Source organism: Uloborus diversus, chromosome 6 (genome assembly GCF_026930045.1).
Source record: "Uloborus diversus isolate 005 chromosome 6, Udiv.v.3.1, whole genome shotgun sequence".
Taxonomy (NCBI): Eukaryota; Metazoa; Arthropoda; class Arachnida; order Araneae; family Uloboridae; genus Uloborus; species Uloborus diversus.
The window spans coordinates 120,441,269-120,463,504 of NC_072736.1; the positions used below are offsets into that span (position 1 = coordinate 120,441,269).

Here is a 22,236-nt window from a genome sequence, read left to right on the forward strand (position 1 = left end):
TAAAAATGATGAAAATCCCAATAATAAATTTTCTTCCATTTTATTTACACATTTTGTTAATATTTTCATCGTTTTCGATTTGGTATTGGTAAATGTTTCTGCATCTTTGAAATTTTCCCCGGAGCAACAGAATTTCTTCCTCTAATTGTAGATTTGTTTACGGACAGGCTTTGATAGAGAAGTATGTTATTATTAGCTTAGAACAGGACAATAGTTAGTCAAATAATCAAGAAACTTCATTACAAAGTATTATTTTAATGCAATGAACTAGCATTCCTCCTATTATAAGATCTTTCAAAGCATTTCCCTTTTAATCCTTCCTCCTCCTCCTCCGAATTAGTGGAAGGTAAAGCGCTGCCTTATTTTAAATTCAAAACTTTTCTTTTGTCTTATTACAAATAAATTATGCTTATCTTATGATTTTGTCAAACAGAAATGATTGAAAATTAAAAAGGACTCATGGGACTCATGTAAATTAGAATTTATTAGTTTTTTTTAAAAGTGTTTTGGCAACATAAGACGACATCGATGATCGATCGCTGACATGTGTTTCTGTGTATAAATAAAGCTAAAAAATCAGGTTTATTCGCTTATTTGAGCTGTTATATTTTTTTTTAAAACAAAAGCTACACAACATATGAAAGTTTGAAGATTTTGCTAAAATATATGTACAGTGAACAAAAATGACTGATTTTCATTTACCACAGAAAAGATATTTCCGTCAAAGGGCTCATTCGAATCCAATTGCCGATCATGATCTACAATAGTGAGTCATTAAGCTCTCTCCAATTGTACATTTTTGATCTCTTTAAAAATTTTTAATGATAGAGGTACAACATATGATTGAAGCGTAAAATTGACTTAATAATGGGCATTCGGCAGTAGTTCAGCCGGTCATTTCAAAATTTCCAAGAATAATTTTCCCTAAACAGCGCTATTTGGACAAGGCAAGAAATAGTTCTTAGAGGAAATAATACATTTAACTGAAAATATTGTAATTCTCTGGAGAAAGAAGTCACTATTTTACTGAAATTTAAAATGGTCCAATGTGGTGGCTCATTTTTATTGTGACCATTTTTTTTCATTACATGTGACAGGAGAATGACAAAAATGTAGGTTAACTTATATATTGCCATAACTACATGCAACAAAAATCAATGTTACTTAAAGTAAGGGGGGAAAGTTTCATGGGTGGATACGAAAAACCATTTTAGGAGTGAAGGGCATGCTGAAGAATGACCCCCCCCCCCCCCCCCCCCCCCCCCCCCAATGAACGTATAGTTTATTTACGAAAAATTTTTGAAACTGTCTGCACGTCAATGAAAAGAACCAAATCTGCCAGGAATAAGGCACCTAATTAAGGGAATTGGGGACAAACATTGCAAATTAATTTTATGCAATGAAACAAAGTAGTTCAAATATTTACCTTCTAAAGTTATTAATTAATTAAAAAGATACTGTTAATTGTTTACATTGTGAAGTGCTTGAACACATTGTGGACAGATACTGTTGTTAACTTCTTAGGGGGAAGGTCATGACCCTCCCCTTGTATTTGCCACTTTTCATTAAAAGGAGATGACAACGAAATCAAAGGATGTTTTTTGCTCTTTTTTTTAGAATAGTATAAACCTTGAAAAGTTTTTTCTATTTTATAACATTGAGGATAAGCAACAATTCTTTCAATATAAATGGATTCTTCACTTTTTAGAGCTAATTTTACTTTAAGGTAGGGAAGGGACACACAGGGGAACAACATATTTTTCATGCCAAAAATTATTTGTATGAATAATAATAAACCAAGTTTTTTTTAGCCTAATTTAAAGACATGTTTTTCTAATAACAGTTTCATTTTTATAAAATTGACATTTTTGGAGCTAGGGCACGAATATCGCAGTTTAGTGAAAATGAACCAAATAGTCAATGCATATTGAATCCAAATTTCAAAAATAAGAAAACATGCCCATACATATGGAAATACATTAATTTCTCTGAGCGAGGGAGCTCAAATGCTCTTTTCTACCCCTCTAAATGACAGCAGTGTCAAGAAAATGTATTGTTTATTTAATCAAATCCACTTGCACTCAATATGGATAAACAGTGGAATTGAAATGATAATAATAACTGCCATGTTGACCAAAGTTTTTTAAAAAAAGGAACATTTATAAACCATTTCACTAGTAATTAACTCTCATATTTTGTATCAGAAACTCTTATTACAGTATTAAAAAGTTCAAAAAAAAAAAAAAAGCTCCAAGTAAATTAATTCCACTTTGTAGTGAAACATTTCCACTTCAAAAAGAATCAAGTCTTGCCCTAGCACTATTTCAAACAACCTAAATAAGTGAATGTTGGTGGATTCAAAATAACATTAAATTTAATTAAAAGGTAAAAAACAAAGTATAAAATACTGTCAACCAGTGCCGTGTCCAAGGGGGGGGGGGGGAGTTTAGGGGTTAAACCCCTCCCTTGGAGAAAAAATAAGCAAAATGAAGAAAATGTATATTTGACTTAAATTTACTTTAATGAGAAAGTTTGTGTTCAGCGTTTTTATTTTATTTTAATTTTCTCTCTGAAACGAAGGAATACTTTGGTAACTTGTACAGCTAGAGGTATCCTTCAAGTATACAGCAGTCTTTACATGTGAATAAATGTCATACTGGGATCGGCAATTTGTCGTAAAACTAAAAGCTGTAAGGGGGTTGAATTCCCCCCCCCCCTACTGGTAAGATTAAAACCCCTCCCTTTATGAAAATCTGGACACGGGCCTGCTGTCAACTCTTAATAACTCAGTCTCAATGGGCAGGTTGTTTTCACTCACATAATTAACGAAAATAAGAAAAAACAATAACTGAAACGCCATTTAAAAACATTCCACTGGGCAAAGTGGTTGGTGCACCAAAAAGAGGGAGGAGGGTCAAAGGAGGTGCCGTGATTGGGAAGATAGCTAGTTAGGTAGCTCTGAAACTTCGTCTCTGAATTTTTAAATTAATTTCGCAATTGAATTTTAACATCATTATTTTGGAACACAGTTAGAAAAATTTCAGGGGATGACCACATTAATACCCTTTTTTTAAAAATAATTCAAACATCTATTTTTCTTGTAAGGAGAAAAATAAAAAACTTATTACACATACTCTTTAAACCGACAAATCGATCAATGTTATGATTTTTCGACTAATCATTAATTTTTAACTTTGAAGAGGGGAGGGTAAAAGTCCCTTTAGTTTGTAAAGTGAGAGGGTTACTGCCTCACTCAGTGATGTTCCCATCAATTTTCCTGAGGATATACTCCCAATAATCAGTTATATTTATACTATGTCTATGCAATCAATATGTCATAATATGAAAATTTTTGAAGCTTGAGGGTATACGCTATGTATCTAAAAAATTGTGTGAGAGTATACAGCTTATATGAAGTCCTGTGGGAACACCACTGGCCTCTCTGGCCCCACCACAAGACACACATGCCATTGAGGATGAGTATGCCTAGCAATTGCTTGTTTTCTCCCAGTTAACAAACTTATTACACAAATCAAAGCTTTCCCTCCTATTCCAATCATGCTGTGCTAGATCATAATATGTATATTTTTTCATCTATTGCTTTTGGCCAGGGTTGGGAAAAAATAAAATTTTTTTTAAATAAAAAAAATCTGATTTAATTGATTTAAATCAGATTTTTTCTATTGTATTTACCTATATATTTTGTGGAATATGTATGGAGCAGTTTGTGAAAAGAACGTAATTGGACAATACAAACTATTTATTAAAAAGAAAAAATACAATTCATACAATATTTTTTTTTGTAAATGAGTTCTGTAGCTTTAATTGTTTTAATAAAACATTAGTTTTGGTTTAAAGATTTAAAAAAAAGAAAAAAAAAACACTGAATTCTATCGACAATATTTTTTAAGAGCAACAAAAACATTATTGAAAAATTATATTGCACTGAAAATAAAATTAAAGGAGACTTACCAGTTCCAATTTTTAAAAATTAAGTCTAAGGTAAAATATGATTTCAGCCAATAATGTTTTTCAAAATAATCAACTGATTGAAATCATGTTTTTAATCGAGTTAAATCATGCCAACCCTGCTTTTGGCTCTGAAGAAACTTACTTAATTTGTGGTTTTTTTTTATTCATTATGTCTTTTTCACCTTTTTGATTTTCTATTTTAAGCCCTCTGATGCCATCAGTGATGAGTTGGAAAGAACATTATCCTGCCTTTTTCTCTGAGAATATGCAGAATAATGAAACAATGAAAGAAGTTGAATTTGTGGATATTGGATGTGGATATGGTGGCCTGTTAGGTAATTAAAATACTTAAATTTGAAAACTTAAAAAATACTTTAAAGTTATTAAAATTTGGTAAAAAATGGATGCAGTTTAAAAAAAATACGATGTTAAAGAAGTTTTACGATTCTAGTAGGTGTTATTTTTTCTTACTTGAGTCCTTTTTTTTTAAATGCACAGCTACTGCTGGTTATACAAAAAAGCATCTATTACTAATTAACTTATAAATAAATTTGAACAGAAAAATTAACTATTATTTCCTTTTTTAAAGATTAACTTTTCTTTTAAGAAGAATCAACTTTTACTGCCCACTGAGTCTTTTTGCTTTAATAAAATCAATTTTTCATTAAAATGTATCTTTTCAGAATTCATAATCTTAAACCAATGACTTTTAAAATTTCAGTTGAATTATCACCATTGTTTCCTGAAACTTTGATGCTTGGAATGGAAATTCGTGTAAAAGTGTCAGGTTATGTACAGCAGCGCATAAAAGCTCTGCGCAGTCAAAACTCTGGAAAATATGACAACATAGCCTGTATTCGATCAAATGCTATGAAACATCTACCAAATTTTTTCCATAAAGGACAGGTATATCCTTTTTTCTTTACTTTCCAAATTCTAATAAATTTTAGTATGTACTTGACCAGTGCAGATTTTGAGTATTTTCTAAACATTATAATGTTATTGAAATATGTATATTTTTGTCGATGGGCCACAATGGTGGCTTAATTTCATGGGCGGGCCTGCTGCTATCAGGAGCGCCCAATGAGAGGTCACTGTGGCCTCCCAAAAGTTTCCTTATTTGGCGAATTTGGAGACCATATAATTTTTTTAGGTCTAATATATCTTCTAACTATATTTAAGTATGTGTGCATGACCATTATTTGTCACACAGTTAAGTTCAGAGTTTCGTTTTGTAAACTGAGAACTCAACCCCTTCCTTGCTAAAATTTTAGTTCGGGGTGCCTCTGGTAGTCGTATAAAGCTTTCAAAATAATAGCAAAACAGATAAAATGAAGAGAACTAAGGTGGGTGTCCCAAATAACAAGGCCATGAAGACCAATAAGCTGTAGTTCTGCAAGGGGTAGGCATAGGCACCTTAAAAATGCTGGTTTTTAGTTGATTTCATAGCAGATTTTATAGCACTGTTTAGTTGAATGATGTGCAAGAACTTGAAATAGCTTATATGAGGCAGTTAGAAGCAAAGGGATGTAAGTAGACATTTTCAAGTTTTAGTAAAACGCAGTTAAAGATAACATCCTAGGTAGGCTTTCATTGGAATTATTTTCTAAATCATAGTGTATAGAAGCAACTACCCGGGCTACTAGTACTATCTCTTGCCCCAAGACAGAGGAGAGGTTCACCTACCATCTGGTTATCTCCAAATTTTTAATTTACCACTTACACCCCTTTGCTTCTCACTGACTCATATGGTTTTTGAAAAAGTATTTTAGAATCGTCTTGACTTTATCAACCATAGTTGTATCAAGCACTAAATGGTAAATAATTTAGGAAATGTGTTTGATCTATGTAATTATTTATTGGAAAGTAAAAATGAAGTGCCTTAAATAATTTTAATTGTTCTAGAGTCCTTGAAAATAATTAGATAACTCTTTGAAACTCCTTAGCAAAGTTTGCTTCAATTTATTTCTTATCAAGTGTATAAATTATTAATTGTCCAAATGCGCAGTATGTTACTCTCTTGTTACCAGTGGTGTTTTCATATGCTCCATATACACCGTATACCCTCAAGCTTCATAAATTTTCATATTATGACATACTATGTATATGATCACATACACATATTGTACATAATGGATTACTGGGAGTATACCCTCAGGAAAATTAATTGGAACATCACTGCTTGTTACCTATTTTTAAAATCTACACCATTTCTTTTAAAGCATATTTTACTTTTGATTATTTTATATTTAATTCATTGTTGCATTTGTCAGTGAGTTGGAGGAGTGATCAAAAACTAATTGTACCAAAAGCCTGTGTGAGCAGCTACCAATTCATTTCTTTTCTCCTCCCTTTGTATCAAGCTGTCATTGATTAGTCAAACCGAAAACAATTTTTACTGTGTATTACCTTGATTTTCAAAAGAATATATAACTTTTAAAAAGTTTGGCTTGCCTATTTTTCCCTGATATTTTTGTAGTTCCAATTGACCCTTATAGGCTTCAAAATGCAGAATTTTATATCTATTTTTCGAAAATTCCTCCAAGGAAGAAACCTTCTGAGCCCCTGAAATTGGGGATAGTCTATACCTCACTTAAAGGGGAGCCCTGCATCACTCTTCATACCATTCCCACCTCTTAAGGTTAATCCAAAAAAAAGTAGGAGGTACACATTAAAAAATGACCCAAAAAGTAAAGCGTGGCTTTACTTTTTACTCTTCCTCGGCATGGAAGAGAGACAAACAAAGTGAAAAAATAAACACTTAAAAATGACCTTGTTCGCCATCAATAGAAAAGTGGTCCGGAACATAAAAAGGGCACCATACCCGAAATAGCTTAGGGCCCCATTAAGTCTAAATCTGGCTCCTGAGGGAACAATGAATGTGTAGATTGTTTGTTAACTTCAGAACCAAGGTTCGTAAAACTTAATACTTTGTCAAGTTTTTCGTTATTTGTTGCCTTTTAATACAACTTAACATTCTTCAAGCGTTTTGTTACTTATGTTAATAAAAAAAAGTTTATTTCAGCTTTCAAATAATACTTTTTTTGTGTTGAGTATGTTATTATTTTTTTTACTTACCGTCACTTTTTTAATTACTTTGATATTAAAAAGTATGCATCTCTACATCTTTAAAAGTAATTGCATCTCTACATACTTTTCTATTCTAATGCTTCTCATTTCACATTTATTTTGCTTTAATAGTATGTATGGAATCATAGAAAAATCCTTCTTGATTATATTTACTTGGCTCTTTTTAAGCTTTATCAGTATAGTTCGCGAATTTAAATTCATTTTTGACAGCTAGAAATAAACTAATCCAATAAATTATTCTTAAAAAGTGAGTTCTAAAACCATAATTGTTACTAGTGTGCAGAGCAGACCGTCAAAGGATAATATTAATCAGAACATTTTTCTAACATTTTATTGCTTTGTAAATAGGAAAATACTCTGTTTTGTTTTCTAAATTATTTTTTTCTTTTCCTTTTTTAGCTTAGCAAAATGTTTTTTCTGTTTCCAGATCCACATTTCAAAGCAAAGAAACACAAGTGGAGAATTATCAGTCCTCAGTTGCTTAGTGAATATGCATTTGTCTTGAAAACTGGGGTAAGTAATCAGGGTTCTAGTCAGAGGAATTTTGTCTGTTTACAGACTCTTCACAAAAATGCTATCAGCCAAAAGAGACCTTTTACGAAATTATTTATTTAAAAGATGTAATTATCCAAAGTCAAAGTACAGAACCTTTTTTCTAGTATGTAGAAAATTTTTCCCGCTGTTTTAAAGAATACATTTCTGAAAATTTTGTAAAAGGCATCTTTTCGAAGTGCCTAAATAAGTAGAATTTCCTCTTAAATACCTTTATAACTGCATATAGTTGGAGCAAATTAATTCAAAAATGAGCAGGATTGGATTAGGAATAAAATTCAGCTCAGACATCCAGACAGAACTGGCGCCTCTCTGATTAATTAAAAATTAGGACAATTGTATAAACTATCTGTTAATTTAAATATGTAATTAATCTTAATAAAAGTATATAATTAATTGTTAAAAAAATTGGTTTATTCAAAAATAAATTGTTACAATTATTTTGACTGATTTATTATGCTACTGCTGATTTAAATAATAAATATTGATAGAAATCAATATATATATATATATATATATATGTATATATAGTGAAACCTCCCTTAACGGACACTCCCGAATAACGGACACCTCTAATTAACAGACATTTTTGCAAGTCCCAGTCCCTCAATATAGGCCATTCCATGTAATTCACTCTGAATAACAGACACTCCGAATAACGGACAGTTATTTCACAAAAAATTTCCCTTGCGATAGTAGCACTTCCGTTTTTTTTTCTTTTCACAGAATATCTTAGTAACTGTTTGCCTTACAAAGCTTTTCATCCTCCACAACTGATATTCCACTCCCCCCCCCCCCTCATCATTTCCTTATCACTGTTTCTTGGAATTAAAAGGGTGGTAATGGGCATAAGCAGCGATTGGGGCTTAAAAGTTGGGGGCAGAAAAAAAAGAACTAAAAGGCATGGAATGTTTTGCGGGCAGCAAAAAATGAAAAAGAAAATAAAAGTCATAATTTTGTAACGGCTAGTTTTGAGAGTATTGAAGCAGATAAGTGAAAACTGATGTCAGTCTAACAATTAACGTACGTTTTTCTTAAGATTTTAATGAATTTTGTACACAATAACTATCCAAAAGTTAAGATAAAAATGAGGAAACTGGGCGCCTTTTCTAACTGGGGCTCTCGGGAGATGCAATTGAGTAGACCGGCACTGGTAGTAGTCGGCTTTATGGCGCCGTGGTTTCGTTGGATTGTTTAATTTTTAGACATGAAAAAGATTTGCCCATATTCAAGGTCATATTGCCAACTGTCAATCATGCAATAGTGATACTCTAAATAAAATAAATAAACCATAAAAAGTGGGGGGGAGGGGGGTTGCTCCGCCAAATCGCCGCCGTTGGTAATGCAAAAAAGAGATGTCAAACTGTTTTAATTGATTACTTTAATTGATTAATTGCTTTTTAAGACAAGTGTGTGCTGTCAGTTTTAAGGAAAAAACAGATTAATTACGCTTGACGTAAAATGTAGTAAACCTTTCACAATTGTTTCGATTGTGTTCTACAAAGGGGACAACAGCCCATTTTGAAAAAGGTAAATTAAGTAGTTCCTCCTAATAGCGGACACCTCCCAATAACGGACAAAACTTCAGGTCCCTTGACTATCCGCTATTCGGAGGTTTCACTGTATATATTTTTTTTAAAAAAAGAACAATTAATTACTTAAAAAAAACATATTATCACATTCATTTCATATTCAAATGAGTAGGGGTATGAAAGAAATTTCCGATCGTTTCTTATTAACTGATAGTGATAAGAACTTCATGTACAAAGTTTTATGATGTATTATTTTTGTTTCAGAGTAAAAAATATAATAAATAATAATAAAATAATCATTCACATGATAAATTTGCCAAAATGAAAATAAAACTATATTTAGCATTTACAGAGTATGGCAGAAATAACTCTCACATTTCAAGTGTGAATAAGAAATTACTGTACATTATATAAAATAAACAGACAAAAATAAGGCAAGGAAGTTAATAAAAAACTGAAAAAAATTAAGTACGAAAACAACAATAAGAGACGAATACAAAGTGCCTCAAATTAAGAAATTGGCAAAAGTCTAATTTATAGAAATCAACTAAATGATGCTCCTTGGAGAGCACATTGTGGTTGCACCGTGTTTTCCAAGATTTTATACCTGAGGACTAGCAAAAATAGGGAAAATATTTCATGAACCTATTATCAAGGGGCTGTCCATAAATGATTTCACACTTGTTTCCAGCATTTTTACCCCTCCTATCTCCTTTTGTTACACTTTACCTCTTCCCTTCCGTCATCATCTGTGACGCTGGTATGGTGATCATTTGGCAGCAACTGAAGCAAATCTATTTGGAATAAATCATTAAGTAATTATTTTTGGTTATTTGATGTTTTATCCAAGTGATTAACAAACGTTAGTTCCAATATAATGGTGATTTATATTCAAGACTGCAGGTTAGTTTCTTTGATAATTTAAATAGTATTTGAGGACTAATTTATCAAAAGAGAACATATCCATTTTCTAAAAATGTTCAGGAGGTGAGAAAAACGAATTGCGGTAAGAGCAAAATAGTTTTATCAAATTCTCTGGGTACGGAATTGAGCATGAAAGCACAGTAAATCATGGCCCAGAGTAAAAAATGTTTGTGCAAAAAAAAAAAAGAAAAGAAAAGAAAAAAAAAAAACAAGGAGATATCGCCATCTTAATTTTGGATATGTGCCCTTTTGAATGAAAACCTGAATGTTGAGAATTACAATTTCACCAAAGCCCTAATATTTCTCCTTCTCATATTCTCTGATCCAAGTACATGAACCTAAAAGTAGTGGATTAAAATTTGAGGATTTTGGACATGTGTGCGTTTGGATCTAAAAGTCTTTGTACTACAGATTCTTTCAGGATATGTCCCTTTTTGTTCAAAATGGAACATGCCAAGGACGGATTTGTTACTTTTTGGTCAAAAAGCAACTTTACCCTTAAATAAAATAGGATTTTCTACATTTGAACTTCTTAAGAGTAAGTGATTTGATAAATGTCATTTGAAAGATTTAGAAAATGTCATAAAATGATTTTTTTTAAAAAGTGAATATGTTCCCTTTTGATAAATTACTTCACATTTCATTCTTTCTATTTAATTTAAAAAAACAAATTTAACTCGAGTTGGATTCGTTACGGACAGTTTGCAAGGAGGGAAGCTGAGGAATCCCACTTTACAGACCTAAATTTTCCTCCCTGATTAAATAAATCATATCTGATAAATTTGCGCATTTCCTTGTCTGTAGTGTTAAAATAATATTCAAATAAGAATGATCGTTTCTTCCCCCATTTTCCTTTTCAGATACAGTGTGCACACCTTTATTTCAATTTTTTAAATTAATAATCAGAATGGCAAGTGAATGGAAGAATTTCAAAATAACTTTTAGTTGTGAAAGTTTTAAAAGCATTAAGAGTTTTGTGTAACTACTGTTAGCTCTCAATAACTTGAAACCCTAAAGGACTAGCTAAAACTTTCAAGTTATTTGTAATTTGATCTGTTGTAAATGCTTCCAGTCATCTCGAGTTTGGACCCCAGTCAGAACTTTGAGATAAAGTGAATATTTGAGTTACAAAGCTTCAAGTTATCAAGAGTTGACTGTATATTAAAATGCTGGTTTTATTGGTCAAAATATGTACTCCATGGACGAATTTAAAAGAGGTATTTCTCCCCTCCCCCTGCCGAAAAATTAACTGACCGACACATTGTTTAGCCAAAAATGTGATATTTCCTCTGCCCTTATATATGTAACACCAGTTAACAAACATTACCCCCCCCCCCCCCACATTTTTTGGCAAATTACTGTACTATGTGTATTTGTTATATATATACATAAATGATATATACATACCAAGTAAGTCTGATGTAACATAAATTATTGTAAGAAGTAAAATATATTGAGGTGCAAAATGCACCATCAAAAATTAGCAATAATAAACAATATATATTTAAAATAATATCTAAAATCAGGAACCTTAGCTACAGTGAAGACCAGATTTTTGAACTGTTTTAAGTATCACCTATTCCCCATGTGCTTCAAATTGCTCTTTCATTTCTTTCAATGTATTTTTTTTTCTTTAATGCACAAAAAGTTTTCCCTTGCTAATATAAGAATAGAGAATGAGTCCAATTTCAGTTGTGTCAAGAAAAATTCAAAAAATGGCTCATTATGGGAGTAAGATGTATTCCTGGAGCTACTCAAACATCCAAGGAAAATTCAAGAAGTTCAGTTTGTTTACATTTATGACCAGAAACTGACTTTGCTATAGCCAGTACAGTGAATGAAAGACAGTTCTAATTATCTTTAGCTATAACAAAAAGTATTAATAAAAGCAATTTTCTTTTGCATTTTTGTAGTAGACTTTGATTGTGTTAGTGAGAAGCAAATGGATGCAAGTGGACATTTTCAAGTTTTGAGTAAAATCCGTGTAAAGATAACTTCCTAGGTAGGCTTTCATTGATTTTTTTTTCTAAATCATGCTGTATAGCAGTAACTACCAGGGCTACAAATACCATCTCTTGCCCCAAGACAGAGGAGAGGTTCACCTACCATGTGTACTGGTTATCTCCAAATTTGCCACTTACATCCCTTTGCTTCTCACTGCCTCATATAGTAATGTATGTTGGTGTTTACTTTTTAATATTTCTCCTTCTTTTAGGGAATAGTGTATACAATAACAGATGTCAAAGAATTGCATGATTGGATGGTTAAACATTTGGATGAACATCCCCTATTTAAAAGAATATCTGATGAGAAACTGGTATTTATTTTTAATTATTTTAAATTATTGTTTTGACAATCTTAGAAGCAATTTTCTTTTAGTTTTGCCTTCAATATTCTTTAAAAGTAATTAATGTTTCAATAAATATTGGGGATTTATGTATTGGCAAATTAATGTATAAGATTTTTCAGCAAAAAATCTGCTGTCAAATGTTCTAAATAGTTTCAAAGATCTTTTTAAAATTCTGTCCATTAATTTATCACTAAAAATATCCCAGTAGATGTTAAAGGTTACCCAGGGAGAGATAACCGATTAACTGGAAGGGGAAACAGAGCACTTTGTTTTGTAATTGGTAGAATGAGCGAGAACATTTCAATCAAACCTCTTCTTCATATTAGTCAGGGGTCTGTCCAGGATTTTTCACAGGGTCCGTTTTTTGTGAAAAATCAAATAATTTTGTGAAAAATGAATTAATTTTGTGAAAAATCAAATAATTTCGCAAAAAAAAAAAAAAAAAATTTTTTTTTTTTTTTTTGTTAAAACGAACTTTTAGAATTTAGAGATGGCACAAACTGCATAAATTAAACTTAAAGTTGAGTGTTTTACTCTTCTATGTCGAGGAAATCATTCTGGAGTGTTTTTCTGATATTTGGCGGGGGGGGGGGGGTGGCATCGCTCTCTCAAGTATCAACATTTATCTACCATTCTACATTATGTTAAATTATACTAGAAATATTTCTGTACAGTATTTAAAATAATTGTAACAAAAAAATAAATAAATAAAATAAATTTCAGAATAGGGTTCAGCATTTAACTTTTTGACAAAAGACACTCTTAAAAAACACAGAATTTCGATTAAAACTTATAAATTCCCTGATTTTAACAAAAATAAAACGATATTTTAATTGTTTACCTCTTAACAAAGCGTAATAAACATCAAAAATTCGAAAAATCGGATTCCCATAGCGGATGCAAAGAGATCGCAATTCTCAAAGTGAAGGCATCAAAAGTATAAAAACGACTTGTAAAAGAAATATTTTTGATAAAATTATTTTAAAATTGCATTTTAGAGTCTTATGATAAACATTTCATTAATATCTGTGGACACAGTTAACGCAAAAATAAATAAATAAATAAATAAAACAATAAAATAAACCATCTATTCATCATTTTAATTTTTGACTCATAACAGAAAATGGAATTTTGCTTTAAAAACTTGAAATGAGAGTTCCAACAGAAATAAAGAGGCTTTTCATTTATTTGCATCCTAATTAAGGGAAGTTAGCTTGAAAAAAGAACAAAATATGATTCTCATATCGGATGTTAAAAGATTGCATTTTTCAAAATGTAGACATCTAAAGAAAAAAAAAACGGTAATTAAAAGTGTTTATTTAAAGTTAATCATCCTTGTTAGCATCGAAAAATCAAAACCCATATAATTTTCTCCCAAAATAACAATTAAACATCGCACCGCACCCGTAAAAACGCAAATATTGACAAGCTGGTGAAATGAAGAGAATATTTTCTAATCAAGTCATTATAAAGGTTCAACGCCAGACGCTAAGTGGTGATAATTTTGAAGTTGGTAACCCTATCTGAAGAAATCATATTTTTTCCCCACCCTTACTATCCCTTTGCAGCTCTAAGTTCATTTCGGAGATATATATTATTATTGTTTATTAAATCATGAGCGGGGAGAAAAGTGCTTACCAAATGCTTTTCAGAAAAGTTTACAACAACACCGCTGCTAATTAGCTGTGATAAAACAAACAACCATTATATTTATTTGGTAGTAGCAATCATTTATCCCTTGCAGGAGCATCGCAAGAGTGCCAATTTTTTTTTTTTTTTTTCCAAAATACGCCGATTTTGTATAAGCTGATCCCTCTAATTTGACTTCAATTTATACACAGAAATATGAGGTTTATACACAGAAATATGCGTTATTTTGCTTTCAGATTTGTTCTTTCAATAAACAATTTGTGAAAGATCCGATCTTGTTTATCAGAATTTTGTGAAGGGTCCGTTTTGTTTGATTGGGATTTTGTGAAAGGTCCGTTTTGGTTGATCGGATTTTTGTGAAGGGTCCGTTAACGGACCCAAATATCCTCTGGCCAGACCCCTGTTAGTGTTCTAAATGTTTTTAGGTGGAGAAAGTGATTCAAAAATGCAATGATATTCTTAAGGAAAATGAAGTGAACTACATTCTTGGGAGTAAAGGGGCCATTTCACGAAAAAGTCAATCTTTTGTCTCGCACATGACGGTTCATATATTTCTATAAAAAGTACTACAGTAAAACCTGTAAAGTTGACCACCTGTCTAAGTTGACCGCTTTTGTCATTAACGGGATTAGTCCTATCTTATATAATGAAGGAAAACCTCTGTAACTTGACCACCTCTCTAGCTTGACCACTAATATACTCCAGCTTTGGTTTGGAGTATTGTAAAAAACCCTTTGTAAGTTGACCACTAGGCAAAAGCATTAGATTGTACTAAAAGTTTCATCAGTTATGCCTCAAATAAGTAACCAGACATTTTAGAAAAACCTATGAATATTTATGTTTCCATCGAAAAACATTGGGCTAATGTTAAGTCCCAGAAAATGAGCCAAACTTCAACGAGTTATTTTGTTGAAAAGTAGATTACTATGGTTACAAATGTGCAAGAAAAAAATCAAATGAAAAATTTGAGTCACTTTTGACTTGTTATGAATTTTTAGGAATTGTTAATATCAAGTAAGTAGTTTTTCATAAGCAATGAGGCATTTTTTTTTTTTTTTTGATCAATTCACAGAAGTTTTAAATTTGTATGATAATTTATGTGTCATTCTGGTAAATAATCTCTAAAAATATTTAACAACATTTTTTCTTATTGTTTTAAAGTAATGTTAAACAATGAAAGTGAGTTTAAAGTATTCCAATTAGTTAAAAAATGAATGCATGGGACAAGAATGTACCCAAAAAAAAAACCTTTCATTACTACCCTCTATAAGTTGACCACCAAATTACTGCACCTCAAGTGTACAGGTTTCACTGTAATTTTAAAGAGTAATGACGAAATTTTTCGTTTAAGAAATCCAACATAGGTTTGTAATTTGTTGAGCAGAAAAAAAAATGTTCATTAATATTTTTTAGTATTATTTTTAATGAAATATATGAGGTATCATGTGCGAGACAAAATACCCGTTTTCCATGGAATGGCCCAAAGAAGAGAAAAGTTTAAAACAAAAAGAAAAAAAATTTTTTTAAGGTCTAAATGTCGAGTCAAAAAGCTTGTTTTTAAATTTAAAGCTTAATTATGCCTATAATTGTTTATTGATAAAATTAACTAATGAATTTCATTTATTTTATTTTATTTCTTACAATATTATATTACTTAAAAACTTTAATACTTTTTGATAAAATAATTAACTGATTTAATTCTTAAAATGTTCTTTTAACAAAATATGATTATTTTTTCTTCTTTCATTTTTGCCACATGACCATTAGTTTAGCAAATTTCATTTTCAAAGCAGCAGTATATGAGAATTAACTTAAATCAGTTAGTTATTCATCTAGAAAAATGCGTTATACAGCAAATATAAATAAATAAAATTTTAAAAATTTGAAAGCCATAAAATTTTATACATTTTTTTTTTCTTCTTCTTCTTCTTCTTTTTTTTTTTTAATCATTGACATTATAAAGTCATTATTTTTAGTTTAACTGAAACACAGAGAAAAGCTAAGCAAAAGTTAATTCGAGCTAAAATTCTTAACCAATGTAAATCTCTGAAATGCACTAAGTGCCTGCTCATTTTTTAATATGGCCTTGTTTCAGTGTTGGATTTGTTGATTCAGTTTATTCATGTACTCTTGTTTAGGTGGATGATCCAGTGATTGAAAAAATGCATGAAAGTTCTGAAGAAGCTAAGAAAGTCACCAGAAATAAGGGGGATAAATTTCTTGCTGTTTATGAACGAATAGAAGATCCTTATTCCAAAGACAGTCTTGTAATCAGCAGGTGTGATGATAATGAGAGATCTGATGCAATGGAAAGTTAACTACATTAAATAAAAAAATATTTTGTTTATTTTTGAAAATTTGTTTAATTTTAAGTGTTAGAGTGGCTGCAGGGCGTTGAAGTCGTACATTTGCCAATTGGTCTTGAAATTTTATTGCTGGTTATGAATATTTTTAAATTTCCTTGCATTTTATTCAGGGTTGGTACGCTCCTTCAGAACTCCTCCAATACTCCTTCATTTAGAAAAATTTTTGAAGGGCTGTTCAAACTCCTTCATTTTGGTTTTAACTCCTTCCAAACTCCTTCTTTTCTAGAGGACATAATCTTCCTCTATGACAATAACTTAATATACTTCATTCGACAACTTAACTTCCTCACAAAGGCTATTGTATTGTACAAGGATGAGTTTAATGTAATTTCGTATATTTATTTTTTTCATAAAGATATGATTTACAAATTGAGCATAGAAGTCATAAAAGTTGAAGGTAAAAATATTATTAATGACTAAGACATTTCACAAGTGAAGTAATACATGCTTAAATGGTGCTTGGCTATTTTTTCAAGTTTTATGATTATTATTTTTTCCTCCATTACACTCTCAGCAGTAAAAATCAGTTCGTCTAATTATTACTTAAATATTCAAAAATATATTAGCAGATGTACTATTTGAAGTGAGTGTGATAAAACACAATTGTTTAGTAAATCACAGTTTTGATATTGTAAAAAGGGGCATACAGAATTAATGTCATGGGTTCATGACATTGTGACAAGGGGAAGAGAGAAGGTGACTAAAGTGACATCACGCAGTTATTGTAACAATATGTTTGTAAAAAGTATGACATCTGACAAGAGGAGAAGTTAGGTGAAGTGTGACTTTGTAACAAAGGGAGAAGGGGGTCAAATATGTTGAAAAAAAGTGCAACATTAATAAATGACAGCCCATTAGTACTCCTTCAAAATCTCATTTTATTCCTTCAAAACTCCTTCTTTTTATTTCTGAAATTGAGTACAAACCCTGTTATTGGAAGAAGAATCATGTTTCACAAAAAGCACCCCAACAGCTAAAATCAAGCTAAGAGAAAATCAAGGTTTTATGTTCAACAATGATGAATATGTTCCTCCAGGCAGGGACATCCGAAGAGGGGAGTGAACTGGGCAATCGCCACAAAGGGGGGGGGGGAGCGCCGTGAGATATCTTGGTGTTTCAAAGCATTTGAGGGGATCAAATGCAGTGACGTAGCTAGAGTGTTTGCCGCCCGGGGCGGTTCCTCAGTTTGCCGCCCTTTTGTTGTGAAATAGCTAATACATAAAACTCAAAGATGTTTAAATTAAAACTAGCTGCTTAATTAAAGAAAAAATAAGACTGAATTATTCTATATGTACTTTTTTCAAAAGAAAAAGGGGGGGGATACGGGCCCACACTTGGAGGAAATGGGAAATTGCTAAATTTATTTTAAAAAACGCAATTTTAGTAAAGTTATTAGAAAGGGCGCGTTGGTTTGCTCCAGATTTTTTTAAAAATAGCATTTCTTTGTTGACGTTAGAAGATCGGTAGGCAACGAAAGGAAATTTCACGAAATTTTAAAATGCAGTTAGGCTACTTAGAAAAAGTCAAGGAAATCGAGAATGATCAGATATTCAATGCGAAAATTTTAACCTCTGAAATATGCAATTTTAGGCTATATTTGGCAACACAATTCCATGCGTATTCTAATGCAGTTGAAGGCGTTAGGGGAGAGAGGGGCACTGAAGGTTTCTTACTGAAATGTTTTTAAAATTGAAATCAATTTCAAGGGTATCTTTGGTGGTTTGGGTGAAAGGGGAAGGTTCGGGTTCTTTCCTTGGAAATTTTTCGGCACCGAAGACTCAAAAACGCACTTCTAGGTTGTCTTTGGTGACGTTGACGGGTTCCCTAATGGCTTAAAAAATGTTATTAAGCTAGGAGGTTCTCTCCTGAAAAAAGTCCGTAATTGACGTCCAACTTTGGGCTTTGTTTTATAATGTAGGAGGAAGAGGGGACAGAGGGAGGTTTCCCTCTAGAAATCATTCTTTTCAGAAGTTCATTTTAGACTATCTATCAGAAGGAAATGTTAGAGAGCTCTCCTACTTACGCAAATTTTGGACTATCTTTGAGGACGTTAGGAATAGGGGTAAAGGGCTTTTCCCTGGAAATTTTTCAAAATTGAAGTTTTCAAAACGCAGTTTTAATCTTTGGAGGTGTTAGGTGAGAGGGGGAGGGCGATTAAGTTATCTCTCTCGAAAAATTCCAAAATGGAAGTCCTAAAAACGTATTTTAGGTTGTACTTGATCACGTTAGGAGATCAAGGACAGTCAGGGTTCAAATGCTGTTTTTACAAATTGATATTGAAGCATTGAAACTTTAAAAACGTAATTTTAAGCTAGATGTTGGGACTTAAGAACAGAAGCAGGGTGGGAATTCTCTCCGGGAAAGTTTTCAGAATTAAAGGCCTAAATATGTACTTTTCGGCTGTGTTTGCTATGTTAGAAGAAACGGTAGGGTTAGGGGCTCTGCCCAGAAATTTTCCAATATTGAGGTCTAAAAACGTATTTCTAAACTATCTTGGGTGATAGCAGGAAAGGGATGAGATATTAAAGCTCTCTCCCGCCTAAAAACATTTTCGCACTATTAGACTACAGACTGGGGGTGGGAGAGGTACCCAACTGGACAGGCCCGTGTCCAGGATTTCATAAAGGGAGGGGTTGAAACTTTTTACTTTTGTAACTTACGTTGTCAAAGGAAAACTAACTACGCGTGTTGAATAATAGTTCATTTTAGTTCGATAACTAGGCTTTTTTTTTTATACGTTTTGTATTTTTTTTTTTATGAAATCTTATTTGTACAGTTGAACATTTTGTAAAAGCACACATATTTCTTTTATGCCACCTAATGCTAGTTTCTTTCTTTCTTTTTTCTTTTGTTTTTCCATCAAATAACATTGAACAGGAATTTAATGAAAATAAAAATTTTATTTAAAAGAAATTGCTGTTTCGCATAGAAACACTTTTTTAATGTGTGAAACGACTAATTCATCCAACACTAAAGGCGTACCATAAAAAAAACCTAACAGTAAGCAAAGTAACTATTTTCCCTGCCCCTAAGTTTTTTTTGGGGGGGGGGAGGGGGGCTAAGTCATTGTCTAATATTCTTTTAAATAATTTTCCCCTGCATGCTTACAGCATTGCCGGACTCTTCAGCCATTCCTCCTTCGTTAATTTTTTCAAGTACTTAGAAGCGAAGGGGCTTGGGAATCCTACAATTGAGGAAAATGCTAATTGTTAAACATGGGGAAATATTAAAGACTGTATCAGAGTTTAACTCTAAAATTAATTAAAACTTAAAATAGATTTTGGAAAATCGTTTAATGATTTATTGATTTTTTTTCTTTCAATGGGAGGGGTTTAACCCCTAAAACCCTCCTCTTGGACAGGGCTCTGCAACTGGAATTATTTGAAACTGAAAATACTTTGAAACGCATTTTAAACTATGTTTGGATAAGTTGAGAGTTCAAACCAAATGTTGAAAAATGAAGTTTCCTTACCTTCCATAAGGAATAGACTAACATGCGTGATCCAAAATTGTCGGCTAGATTATCTACTCTCAAAAGCAAGAAAACGGAATTCCCTTAAACTTCATTTGAATAAGAGAAATCTTGTAAAGAGTGGGAAATCAAAGCAAACTCTGCAACATATAAAGTGTGATGAGCAATAACTTGTTTCGTTCAAAAATCGCTTAAAGGTGCACACTCCCATGCTACAAACTAATTCTTTGCCAAATTTCATGAAAATCGGCCAAGCGGTCTAGGCTCTATACGTATCACAGAGACCCTGACAGACAGAGAGACTTTCAACTTTATTATTAGTAAAGTAAAGAAAGATAAAGATGACAAAAAGAAAAAAAAAAGGCAAATGGGAAGAAAAAAGGTTGGGGATTTTTATAAGAAAATTTGGCTATTTGGGGGGGGGGGGGGGAATTTTTCAACAGACAAAAATATCAGAAGAAATCTATTCATTTTATGAAAATATTAACGGAAAAATAATTTTCGAATTTGGGGAATTTTGATAGAAAACATCGCTTTTTGGGGAAAAGTTGGAAGGGAATTGGAAAAATCTGGATTTGACCATCTGGCAACACTGATTTGGAAAATACATTTATTTTTTCCACATAAAAAGGGCCGATTTGCCGCCCCTAGAAAAGTGCCGCCTGGGGCGGACCGCCCCCTCCGCCCCCCCTTAGCTACGCCACTGGTCAAATGCTTTGAAACACCAAGTAATTAAGCAAAGGCTTACTTGATACCAATAATTTTTTAAAATTCAATAGTGCAATCTGAACCGTATCTCCCCCCTTCGTGATGGAGCACCTATGAATCTAGCTATGTGGAACTGAAACTTACAAAAATTGGGTGCAAAAAAATGACCATGTTTCTACATATGGATTCCTCAGTTGCCAAATCGATTAACTCCACTTTAAAAAAAAATCCTGATTTCTGCTTTAATAGTGCTTAATCAATGCTTAGAATGTGAATTTATACTAAACTTTTGGTTCAGTACATTTCTGATCCTGCGATGTCAGAAAAACGAGGGCCCATTCACTCCTATGGATAACATTATCTTTTTCATCATTTTTCTCGACTTTTTGTTTTATGGAGTTAATCGATTTGGCATATATAAATGCTTTTTATGAAATATCGTAAATCAAAAGCAGATGCCAAAAGATTGCTGCTAGATTCACAAAAAACACTAATATTTCGTATGACACCCAAAAATAAGCCAAAAATACAAACAATTCAGCATCTAAAAGCCAAAAATGTAGATGATTTTGATGATTTCAATTGAAAACAAATGATTTAACTATTAAAGATAAATACCAAGTTGTTTCAAACTGGCATCGTTTATTGGTTTTTGTTTATTTATGATACTGGTTACTCCAAGAGCAATTGTTACTTTTGAATTTAAAATTTTTTTAAGGAACAGCCAAAGGAATTAGCTGTCATACGTATTTTTTAAAATGAATATAAACTATTCAATTGTCTTAGGAAGTAGTGCATGAATATTTCGAAATTTTTACTGTTTTCTTTTTTTAATTTTAAGATACCGCTTAAAGTCACCTTCTTTATGGCCTGAAATCCACAAAATTCTAATTTCTGCACAGCCACTGCTCCCAAGTTGTGTGGATTTTTGACCCTCCACTGTATTTTGGTTAGATTTCTTCTTTGTTTACGAAAATAAATATTACATATCCGCTTTTGAAATAAAACTAATTATTTTGATTCTTATACTGTAGAACCTCATTTATCCGGATCCGCAATTGATATGGTTGAAACTGTGGAGTTTTAAGATACATTTTATGCGCATAAATAATAAATTTTAAATTACAATAGCTGAACTATAAGTCCCCCCCCCTCCCAAACATTCACTTTTTATTTTGATTAAATGTGCAATTCCTGCGTAGATAATGCAACAAATTACATATTTGGAGTGTCACTATTGCAGCTGAATTTGCACGAAAAAATCCTAAGTAATTTTATTTCAAAGCATCTTGTTTTGCTACAATAAATGGCACATCTGCTTATTTAAGAATTTGTTTTGCTTATTGCTGCTATTAACCGAATTACACTTGGTCCCAGTTAGTCTATATACAAGAGGGTATACCAGGATTGCCAACTGTTCTGCATTTTGCAGAGTTACTTCACAAAAATGGCGATACTCTAACTCTGCAAAGAAGTTATTTGGCTCCACATTTCCCTGGCAAACGTTTTCATGCTTATATTTTGCCATTTTATCATGACAAACATGTGAATATGGGAGATAAAAGATACTTATACTTAAAGATTGTAATAGTACTTAAAGCTGTTTTAATAATTAAACAA

The 22,236-nt window shown here is 31.9% G+C and overlaps 1 protein-coding gene across 1 annotated transcript; it reads left to right on the top strand.

Moving 5' to 3' along the window:
* Positions 1-532: 532 nt before the first annotated feature.
* Positions 533-16,388, top strand: LOC129224945 (tRNA (guanine-N(7)-)-methyltransferase-like). The gene is made up of 6 exons (XM_054859493.1): positions 533-766; positions 4,177-4,307; positions 4,694-4,878; positions 7,462-7,575; positions 12,286-12,387; positions 16,209-16,388. The coding sequence occupies exons 1-6, from the start codon at positions 684-686 to the stop codon at positions 16,386-16,388; spliced, it is 795 nt and encodes a 264-aa protein (XP_054715468.1). The 5' UTR covers positions 533-683.
* The last annotated feature ends 5,848 nt before the right edge of the window (positions 16,389-22,236 follow it).